Raw genomic sequence first — 12,023 nt, 5'->3', positions numbered from 1 at the left:
AAAATCTTGTCTGCACAAGGTGCAATTCGCGTAGTTTTCACCCTTTTTGGAACGGATAATTATTCCCGGATAGGCTTTTGAATATTCTTCACGGAATGACTGCAGTTTTCTTTTCGGTTTAAGACTCGTTTGCGATTTTTCTCCCGCTGATTCCATGATCGTTCGCTCGTTTGGAAACAATGGCAACTGGTGCCTCGTGCTTGGCAGCGGTGCTATAAATAGCCTCGCGCATGGCATTCGGAATGGCTCGATAGGAAGTTACGGGAAGCAGTGTCGATTGTCATTGTTGTTACGCGATTTCGTGAATAAATTTTTTTTTTTAATATTTTTTTTTAATTAATGAAAAAACGTATTTTTTATCACTGCAACCGTAACCCGGAATAGGTTGATGAAAACCGTACTAATTACGGGAAAACCGGAGTAGTTGGCAGGTATGTAAAGTGTTACCAAAAAACATATAACTTTGTCTTGAATTAGAAAAAAAAACATTTTATTTTTCGCTAAAGAAGGGTTCGGTGAATGCGCATATGAAATTGGTGGGGTTCGGTACCTCCAACAAGGTTAAGAACCACTGGACTAGACGTATAAGATTTCATGGGATTTAGCAAATAGGAGTGACAGATTGTTTGGTAAACGTATAGCATGTTCTATATGTTATAGTTATTTGAATGACTCTTACCATAATATGTTACGTTAACATACCAGTTGGTTATTTATGCCTCATATAACGTACACTTATTCAGCCTGTTGTTCACTATTCTTTATTTATTTGAAATTCCCTTTCAAATGTCTATTCTTGGTGTTGGGTTTAATCAAATAAATTTCCCCCAAAAATGCGACTTATATATGTATTTTCCCTTCTTTATTATGCATTTTCGGCCGGTGCGACTTATACTCCGGAGCGATTTATACTCCGAAAAATACGGTATAATTGTTTTTAAAGCAGCACAAAACACTGAAGTATAGTAAAATGTCCTGAGAAGAACGGATGCGCCTTATGGCTGGACCTGGCTGGTACTTGTAGCACCCAGGAATGTTGGTTAGGTCAGGAGGGCAACGTTCAGACACTCAGCTATGTTTCAAATCAACATCGGATTGGATTTACACAAAGCTGACTGCTCACATGACACAGGCCAGTGTGTTCAGAGAGGCAAAGCCGTTTTAGCTGGCCGCTGGAGACACTTTGGACACGTTGAGATGTGAGAGAGGTTCCCTTTGGAGAGATTCAGCAGCAGTAATGACCCGACTAGAACTTAAATACCAGAACTGACTGCACTCAAAAGATTATAACCTACTGTTGAGCATTTGTGGGTTAACCATGAAAAGAGGAAGTGGGGTTAATTTAAAAGGAAATGGTGAGAGAGGAGGACTACTTCTACTGAGGGGAAAAAACTAAAAAACATAAATAAACATAGAGAGATACTTACAAAGCAAGTAGATCAACATGAGGGAGAGAATGTGCAGAGGAAATATTATTGATTTGTGACAATATACAAAACTGACAACATTCAGGTAGAACTTGCTCAAATCTACAGTTGAAGAAGTATTGATACCCCTTGAACTTTTCTACATTTTGTCACATTACGACAAATATATTTTATTGGGATTTTATCTGAGAGACCAACAAAAAAGCAGCACACACCTGTAAAGAAGAAGCAAAAGTATTTCACTTTTTTTTTTTTTTTTTTTTTTTTACAAACAAAAGCTGTCAAGTGCAGCAGGTAAAAATTGAGCAGTCTGATTCAATATTTTGTGGAACTACTTTTTACGGCAATTATAGCTTTTCCTTTATGTCCCTAACCACTTTGCGCATCACATCTAAAGACTTGGAAGTTTTTGCCCATTTTTCTTTGCAAAAACTCAGTCAGATTATTTGCAGCGCTTTTGTGAACCACGGGTTTCAGAATTTGGATTGGATTTACTTTTTAATATTTGTAAAAAATAAAAAAAAGGAATAAAAAAAAAAAAAAAATCATGTGGACCTGTCCCTTGTTTTTTGCTGTTAACTGGTTCTAATGACCGGGATAAATTTGCACAATGTAGGAATCCTAAAGGGCAGCACGGTGGAAGAGGGGTTAGTGCATCTGCCTCACAATACGAAGGTCCTGAGTAGTCTTGGGTTCAATCCCGGGCTCGGGATCTTTCTGTGTGGAGTTTGCATGTTCTCCCCGTGACTGCGTGGGTTCCCTCCGGGTACTCCGGCTTCCTCCCACCTCCAAAGACATGCACCTGGAGATAGGTTGATTGGCAACACTAAATTGGCCCTAGTGTGTGAATGTGAGTGTGAAAGTTGTCTGTCTATCTGTGTTGGCCCTGCGATGAGGTGGCGACTTGTCCAGGGTGTACCCCGCCTTCCGCCCGATTGTAGCTGAGATAGGCTACAGCGCCCCCCGCGACCCCAAAAGGGAATAAGCGGTAGAAAATGGATGGATAGGAATCCTAAAATATTTTCATAGCTCGAGCATAAAAAAACTGTTTACGACCTTTTATAAATGTTTTCAACACTATGAGACATGAAATACCACCCTTAACTCACCTTTAAATTATTTTAATAAAAAAAATATATATATTAGTAATGCTGCCTGAGGCTAAGCCAATCAGTGGCCAGGATACTGAACAGCCCTCTGATGGTTTGGTCTCCTGCAGTTGCCAATATTACTGTTGTATTGATATTTTTAGTTTAGCCCTTTCATGCTTGAAATGCTTAATTTTGACCAAAAAAAATTGTACAATATGCTTTAAAAAATGTAAAAACAACCAGCGACAACTATATTAATTTATTTTTATTTTTTTTATTTTTTTTACTTGCCTTCTACTTCACAATTGTGCTGCTTTGTGTTGACCTTTCACATAAAGTGCAGATAAAATATGATTGGTTCGGTCTCAAGGGGTATGAATACTTTTTCAAGTCACAGAATATACAGTAAAAAAATAATTGAGCTATCTAATACAACAAATATGGCTGGTAATAAAGTACAGTACATATGAAATACCGGCAACAAAAGCAGTGCTGCAAAAATATGACCTAAATAAACTTCACTATAATGAGGATTGTCAGGCAGCTGCAGGTCAAAGGTGGGAAACCTGCAACATCTGGAGCAGTAGCTGGCCTTATTAGCGCTTGCCTTTGTCCTTGAGTGACAGACAGTACGGGTGAAGGTAATGCAATAGCACCAAATGGGTAAAAAAAAAAAAAGGCGCTAGCCTGGCAGCCAGCAAGAGCCAGCGTTGCACAAATCAAACTGGTAGTGACTCATCTTCTCCTCTTAGACACGAGTGCTGGGCAGTGTGCCAGCTCACAGGCATTTCTACAGAAAAATGTGCAAAAACTACGTAGGCGAGGTACATCCAACAAACATTTTAACCCCCATTAGATGGATCACAGCCTTGGGTGTCCAGTAACCAGACAGCATTTATGTCTTAGCAGATACAATCCCTGCAGTCATTTTACACGCACCTTCCATCCAGGGATGTTCCGCTGACTCAAAACTACTTTATTTATTTTTACTTGTCACCGTGAAGAAGTGTGATATGAATAAGGCTGCAATTAATCAATTGATTAATTCGATTTAAAAAAAAATCTTCAATGTATATATTGTGTTGCTTCGAATAATCGTTTAATGACAGCAACTAACAAAAATCAACAACATCCAAACCGCACGGAGTGGCCAGAACTTTGAATACAGAAGCACGGTTTCCACACAGCTGCTGCGGTAGAGCACACATGAGAGCGGTGGTGTGATTTGTGTGGCAGCCATCAGCGGAGATTTTTTAATTTTTTTAATGCACACAAGTTCAAAGTGCAATTTTAATGTTGATAACTAGAAAAATATTAGATTTAAAAACTTTTTTTATTTTTTATTTCAACGACCGTATTTTTCAGACTATAAGTCGCAGTTTTTTTCCGGGCTCCAGTGCAACTTATATATGTTTTTTTCCTTTTTTATTATGCATTTTCGGCAGGTGCGACTTATACTCCGGTGCGACTTATACTCCGAAAAATACGGTAGTTTCCCTATGGGGCTATGAAGTTTGTTTTACTCGATAACTCGATTAATCAAACAAAGCAACAAACTAATCGATAAGATTACTCGAATACAAAATAATTAATTGCTGCAGCTCTGAATATGAATAAGCTAAACACCACATAAGATAATTGCTTTTTTGGGGGAATTTTGCCTATCTTTTACAATCATTATGAAAGACAAGAACACGTCTTTTTTTTTGTAGGATTTTATGATGAAAAACACTTCCAAGTTGTAGCCTTCAAAATCCTCTAAAGCAGGGGTGCTCATTACGTCGATCTCGGAGGGTGTGTCAGTCGATCACCAGCCAGGCATTAAAAAAATAGTCCTAAAAATGAGCGATCATAAATCTTCACTATGACGTCACTTTCGTCACTTGATTGACATTCACGGCACCCGAGGGTCTTCTGAGATGACGCTGGCTGCTGCCAGCTCATTAAAATTACCGACAGGAAGGCGAGAAACACTTTATTTCAACAGACTCTGGCGCCGTACCTGTTGTCAAAACTCCAAAGACCGACTGCACAGTTGCGCTAACAAAACAAGAGTCTCAGAAAGCTGGCGTGCACAAGCTAGCAAGCTACGGAGTTTGCCGACGATGTATTTCTTGTAAAGTGTATACAAAGGAGTACGGAAGCTGGACAAATAAGATGCCAAAAACCAACCACTTTCATGTGGTATTGGACAGAAAGGAGGACTTTTTTCTCCTCCATTCAAAAATGCGGACGTTTTTAGCACCACTGTCTGATTCCAATCAATGCAAGTCATCAGAATCAGGTAATACACCAACTTATATTCTTGTCTTCATGAAAGAAAGGAATCTATATGTGTCATGCAGAGAATAATCTCGCCACACCTAGTGTGTGTGTGACAATCATTGGTACTTTAACTTTAACTTTAAACATGCCTGTATTATCTTTAAACACCTTAACTTGTTAACAATATTAACTATATGTGTTAAACATGCTTGCATTATCTTTAAACACTTTTAACGTATTAACAATATTAACTATATGTGTTAAACATGCTTGTATTATCATTAAACACCTTTAACTTGTTAACAATATTAACTATATGTGTTAAACATGCTTGTATTATCTTTAAACACCTTTAACTTATTAATAATATTAACTATATGTATTAAACATGCTTGTATTATCATTAAACACCTTTAACTTGTTAACAATATTAACTATATGTATTAAAAATGCTTGCATTATCTTTAAACACCTTTAACTTGTTAACAATATTAACTATATGTATTAAACATACTTGTATTATCATTAAACACCTTTAATTTATTAACAATATTAACTATATGTATTAAACATTCTTGTATTATCAATAAACACCTTTAATTTATTAACAATATTAACTATGTGTTAAACATGATTGCATTATCATTAAACACCTTTAACTTGTTAACAATATTAACTATATGTGTTAAACATGCTTGCATTATCATTAAACACCTTTAACTTATTAACAAAAACATATATTTCATAAATAAGTAAATATAAATTATATATATGAATGAGGTAGATCCCCACGACTTGATCAATTGAAAAGTAGCTCGCCTGCAGAAAAAGTGTGAGCACCCCTGCTCTAAAGCAACTTCAAAACCCTCCATCATTTTTTTATATACACACTACAAGTATAAATAATAATAATAATAATAATACCTGGGATTTATATAGCGCTTTTCTAAGTACCCAAAGTCGCTTTACATGTAGAACCCATCATTCATTCACACCTGGTGGTGGTAAGCTACTTTCATAGCCACAGCTGCCCTGGGGTAGACTGACGGAGTATATACTGAGTTAATTTTATATATATATATATATATATATATATATATATATATATATATATATATATATATATATATATATATATATATATATATATATAATGTAGTAACAGACACCAATGTTTTTCAACCTTGTTTGAGCCAAGGCACATTTTTTGCGTTGAAAAAATCCGGAGGCACACCACCAGCAGAAATAATACAAAAATTAACTCAGTTGCCAGTGTAGTGGAATTTCTTCCCTTTTCACCTTTTTCTATTTTGTTGTTTGATTGATGCATAAGCTAGAAGGAGAAGATTGCCAAGCATAGAGTTGAGCATATGGTCGCCCTGACATTGTACAAGATATCTTGATTGTTTGTTATGGCGAAGGGATCCAAGAATGTTGCAGAGTAAGCGAATCCAAAACAGCTGGCCCTTGACCCACCAGTGAAACATATAAATAACCAAGTTAGACAAAGTCTAGGAGCTTTTTCTTTTTCTCTGGAGAAACTGTCTGTATTCATGGCAATTCAATCCAACCTTGTACCATTTGATTACGGGTAAATATAACTCTTCTGATAAATTCACTTTGGTTCCTGTTTAAGATTTGGACTTTCTACTACAACAGTAAAAGGTCGTTGTCGCAATTGTTGGATATGACTTTAAAGCATAACCAAGCATGCATCACTATAGCTCTTGTCTCAAAGTAGGTGTACTGTCACCACCTGTCACATCATGTGACTTTTTTTGAGTTTTTTGCTGTTTTCCCGTGTGTAATGTTTTATTTCTTGTCTTGCGCTCCTATTTTGGTGGCTTTTTCTCATTTTTTGGTATTTTCCTGTAGCAGTTTCATGTCTTCCTTTGAGCGATATTTCCCGCATCTACTTTGTTTTAGCAGTCAAGAATAGTTCAGTTGTTTTTAATCCTTCTTTGTTAGGACATTGTTGATTGTCATGTCATGTTCGGAAGTACATTGTGGACGCTGTCTTTGCTCCACAGTAAGTCTTTGCTGTCGTCCAGCATTCTGTTTTTGTTTACATTGTAGCCAGTTCAGTTATTGTTTCGTCCTGCATAGCCTTCCCTAAGCTTCAATGCCGTTTCTTAGGGTCACTCACCTTTTATTTATTTTTGGTTTAAGCATTAGACACTTTTTTACCTGCACAATGCATCCCACTGTTTCCGACATTTACAAAACAATTAGCTACCTGCTGCCGCCTACTGATATGGAAGAGTATTACACGGTTACTCTGCCGAGATCTAGACCAATGTTTTTCAACCAACCAATGCACATTTTTTGCGTTGAAAAAATCCGGGAGGCACACCACCAGCAGAAATCATTAAAAAACGAAACTCAGTTGACAGTAAAAAGTCGTTGTCGCAATTGTTGGATCAATATAGCTCTTATCTCAAAGTAGCTGTACTGTCACGACCGGTTACATCACGCTGTGACTTATTTTGAGTTTTTTTTCTGTTTTCCTGTGTGTAGTGTTTTACTTCTTGTCTTGCGCTCCTATTTTGGTGGCTTTTTCCTCATTAATTTTTGTATTTTCCTGTAGCAGTTTCATGTCTTCCTTTGAGCGATATTTACCGCATCTACTTTGTTTTAGCAATCAAGGATATTTCAGTTGTTTTTATCCTTCTTTGCGGGGACATTGTTGATTGTCATGTCATGTTTGGATGTACACAGTAAGTCTTTGCTGTCGTCCAGCATTCTGTTTTTGTTGACTTTGTAGCCAGATCAGTTTTAGTTTTCTTCTGCATAGCCTTCCCTAAGCTTCAATGCCGTTTCTTAGGGCCACTCACCTTTTGTTTATTTTTGGTTTAAGCATTAGACACTTTTTTACCTGCACAATGCCTCCCACTGTTTCCGACATTTACAAAACAATTAGCTACCTGCTGTCGCCTACTGATATGGAAGAGTATTACACGGTTACTCTGCCGAGCTCTAGACCAGTGTTTTTCAACCAACCACTGCACATTTTTTGCGTTGAAAAAATCCGGGAGGCACACCACCAGCAGAAATCATTAAAAAACGAAACTCAGTTGACAGTAAAAAGTCGTTGTCGCAATTGTTGGATCAATATAGCTCTTATCTCAAAGTAGCTGTACTGTCACGACCGGTTACATCACGCTGTGACTTATTTTGAGTTTTTTTTCTGTTTTCCTGTGTGTAGTGTTTTACTTCTTGTCTTGCGCTCCTATTTTGGTGGCTTTTTCCTCATTAATTTTTGTATTTTCCTGTAGCAGTTTCATGTCTTCCTTTGAGCGATATTTACCGCATCTGCTTTGTTTTAGCAATCAAGGATATTTCAGTTGTTTTTAATCCTTCTTTGCAGGGACATTGTTGATTGTCATGTCATGTTCGGATGTACATTGTGGACGCTGTCTTTGCTCCACAGTAAGTCTTTGCTGTCGTCCAGCATTCTGTTTTTGTTTACATTGTAGCCAGTTCAGTTATTGTTTCGTCCTCCATAGCCTTCCCTAAGCTTCAATGCCTTTTCTTAGGGACACTCACCTTTTATTTATTTTTGGTTTAAGCATTAGACACTTTTTTACCTGCACAATGCCTCCCACTGTTTCCGACATTTACAAAACAATTAGCTACCTGCTGCCGCCTACTGATATGGAAGAGTATTACACGGTTACTCTGCCGAGCTCTAGACCAGTGTTTTTCAACCAACCAATGCACATTTTTTGCGTTGAAAAAATCCGGGAGGCACACCACCAGCAGAAATCATTAAAAAACGAAACTCAGTTGACAGTAAAAAGTCGTTGTCGCAATTGTTGGATCAATATAGCTCTTATCTCAAAGTAGCTGTACTGTCACGACCGGTTACATCACGCTGTGACTTATTTTGAGGTTTTTTTTCTGTTTTCCTGTGTGTAGTGTTTTACTTCTTGTCTTGCGCTCCTATTTTGGTGGCTTTTTCCTCATTAATTTTTGTATTTTCCTGTAGCAGTTTCATGTCTTCCTTTGAGCGATATTTACCGCATCTACTTTGTTTTAGCAATCAAGGATATTTCAGTTGTTTTTATCCTTCTTTGCGAGGACATTGTTGATTGTCATGTCATGTTTGGATGTACACAGTAAGTCTTTGCTGTCGTCCAGCATTCTGTTTTTGTTGACTTTGTAGCCAGATCAGTTTTAGTTTTCTTCTGCATAGCCTTCCCTAAGTTTCAATGCCGTTTCTTAGGGGCACTCACCTTTTGTTTATTTTTGGTTTAAGCATTAGACATTTTTTACCTGCACAATGCCTCCCACTGTTTCCGACATTTACAAAACAATTAGCTACCTGCTGCCGCCTACTGATATGGAAGAGTATTACATGGTTACTCTGCCGAGCTCTAAACCAGTGTTTTTCAACCAACCAATGCACATTTTTTGCGTTGAAAAAATCCGGGAGGCACACCACCAGCAGAAATCATTAAAAAACGAAACTCAGTTGACAGTAACAAGTCGTTGTCGCAATTGTTGGATCAATATAGCTCTTATCTCAAAGTAGCTGTACTGTCACGACCGGTTTCATCACGCCGTGACTTATTTTGAGTTTTTTTTTCTGTTTTCCTGTGTGTAGTGTTTTACTTCTTGTCTTGCGCTCCTATTTTGGTGGCTTTTTCCTCATTAATTTTTGTATTTTCCTGTAGCAGTTTCATGTCTTCCTTTGAGCGATATTTACCGCATCTGCTTTGTTTTAGCAATCAAGGATATTTCAGTTGTTTTTAATCCTTCTTTGCAGGGACATTGTTGATTGTCATGTCATGTTCGGATGTACACAGTAAGTCTTTGCTGTCGTCCAGCATTCTGTTTTTGTTGACTTTGTAGCCAGTTCAGTTATTGTTTCGTTCTGCATAGCCTTCCCTAAGCTTCAATGCCTTTTCTTAGGGCCACTCACCTTTTGTTTATTTTTGGTTTAAGCATTAGACATTTTTTTACCTGCACAATGCCTCCCACTGTTTCCAACATTTACAAAACAATTAGCTACCTGCTGCCGCCTACTGATATGGAAGAGTATTACACGGTTACTCTGCCGAGCTCTAGACCAGTGTTTTTCAACCAACCAATGCACATATTTTGCGTTGAAAAAATCCGGGAGGCACACCACCAGCAGAAATCATTAAAAAAACGAAACTCAGTTGACAGTAAAAAGTCGTTGTCGCAATTGTTGGATCAATATACTGTAGCTCTTATCTCAAAGTAGCTGTACTGTCACGACCGGTTACATCACGCTGTGACTTATTTTGAGTTTTTTTTTTCTGTTTTCCTGTGTGTAGTGTTTTACTTCTTGTCTTGCGCTCCTATTTTGGTGGCTTTTTCCTCATTAATTTTTGTATTTTCCTGTAGCAGTTTCATGTCTTCCTTTGAGCGATATTTACCGCATCTACTTTGTTTTAGCAATCAAGGATATTTCAGTTGTTTTTAATCCTTCTTTGCAGGGACATTGTTGATTGTCATGTCATGTTCAGACGTACACCGTGGACGCTGTCTTTACTCCACAGTAAGTCTTTGCTGTCGTCCAGCATTCTGTTTTTGTTTACTTTGCAACCAGTTCAGTTTTAGTTTTGTTCTGCATAGCCTTCCCTAAGCTTCAATGCCTTTTCTTAGGGGCACTCACCTTTTGTTTATTTTTGGTTTAAGCACCTTTTTACCTGCACACTGCCTCCCGCTGTTTCCGACATCCACAAAGCAATTAGCTACCGGCTGCCACCTACTGATATGGAAGAGTATTACACGGTTACTCTGCCGAGCTCCAGACAGCACCGACACTCAACAACAACACATCATTTGCAGACTACAACTTGCAAAAAAAACATTTTAAACTCAAATAGGTGAAATGAGATAATCTCCCACGGCACATCAGACTGTATTTCATCATACCATAGCACCTGGTACCTGGTACCATAGTACCTGGTACCAGGTAATTAAAGCTTGGTCAGCTGAGCTGTCAAATCCGCGCACAGTAGTTAGCTCCAAAGCTAGCTGTAGCTAACAACAAGCGCCGTTGAATTTAAAAAAAAGGGCCTCGCTAATGTTTGTAGCAACACACAAACGTAATGTTGACTACTTTTCAGTAGTTATGATGCTGAAATGAATGGTCCCTTCGTCTCCCATTAATGACGTTAAATCCTGCATTTTGTTGCAATGATGGTCGACGTTACACGGCTTACTCACTTCTCCATGGAAGACTCTTTGGCGGCATCGTTGTGTCCGTCTGCTTTGGAGCAAAAGCTTCTGGCGCCGGTCTGCCTGACGAGCGGCCCGGTGAAAGCTCTCCCCGTGGCCGGGGAAGGCGACCAGCAGCCGGCTGCAGGTGCTGCGTGGACTCCGCCTGCCAAAGGTCGCTTCAGCTGGCCGTGTAAAATCTCCTTGAGCAGTGCCCTTGACCGTAAATGTAACATTTCAACCCCCGTCAACCGACCCCGAAAAACAGGAGCGTGAATCGGGCAAATGATAGCGATGTATGGAAGAGAGGAGCGTGATAGTAACGGTTTTCCCGGCGAATGAACACCGTAGGCGTTCTCCTCACAAGGTACAACCTACACTCATTTTGATTGGTTCTCCAGAAAACAGAACTTGCAATCCAATTGGCTGGATTTACTGTCAATCATCGAACGGCAGGCGTTCTCATCACAAGTCACAACCTACACTCATTTTGATTGGTTCTCTAAAAAACCGAACTTGCAATCCAATTGGCTGGATTTACTGTCAATCATCAAACGGCAGGCGTTCTCATCACAAGCACAACCTACATTCATTTTTATTGGTTCGCCAAAAAAACAGAACTTGCAATCAAATTGGCTGGATTTACTGTCAATCATCTAACCATTGCTACTGACTAGAGATGCGCGGTTTGCGGGCACGACCGCGGAGTCCGCGGATTATCCGCGGATCGGGCGGATGAAATTAAAAAAAAATTAGATTTTATCCGCGGGTCGGGTCGGGTCGGGCGGTTGAAATAAAAAAAAAAAAAGATTTAAAATAGATTCAGGCGGGTGGCAGTTAAACCAATTCGGAAATATATATACATAGTTAAATGTTGTTACCCACATACGAAAAACGAGCAGGCACCTGCTGCATATGCCACAACAGAAGAAAAAAAAAAGAAAAAGAGATGGACACTTTTACGGAGCGGAGAAGGGACGCCTCGCCGGGGTCCGGGACCGAGGCCCCTTCCCCCGAGAGGGCCCCACCGGGAGCCGTAGCTGAGGCG

The 12,023-nt window shown here is 38.9% G+C and overlaps 1 protein-coding gene across 3 annotated transcripts in view; it reads right to left on the bottom strand.

Moving 5' to 3' along the window:
- The window catches only part of LOC133578403 (glutaminase kidney isoform, mitochondrial-like), a 52,392-nt gene extending 41,091 nt beyond the window's left edge, over window positions 1-11,301 (bottom strand). For 2 of the 3 annotated variants that reach the window (XM_061932801.2, XM_061932802.2), the window contains exon 1: window positions 10,985-11,301. In XM_061932801.2, the coding sequence (XP_061788785.1) occupies window positions 10,985-11,211 (227 nt within the window). In that variant the 5' untranslated portion in view covers window positions 11,212-11,301. Of the gene's footprint in view, window positions 1-1,427; window positions 1,446-10,984 lie in introns of those variants that run through there. The other variant, XM_061932803.2, reaches the window with a different exon arrangement.
- Between the last annotated feature and the right edge of the window lie 722 nt (window positions 11,302-12,023).

The sequence above is a fragment of the Nerophis lumbriciformis genome, linkage group LG38 (assembly GCF_033978685.3).
Source record: "Nerophis lumbriciformis linkage group LG38, RoL_Nlum_v2.1, whole genome shotgun sequence".
Classification (NCBI taxonomy): Eukaryota; Metazoa; Chordata; class Actinopteri; order Syngnathiformes; family Syngnathidae; genus Nerophis; species Nerophis lumbriciformis.
The sequence above is the reverse complement of the archived record's forward strand: the minus strand, read 5'-3'. Positions and strand labels throughout refer to the sequence as shown.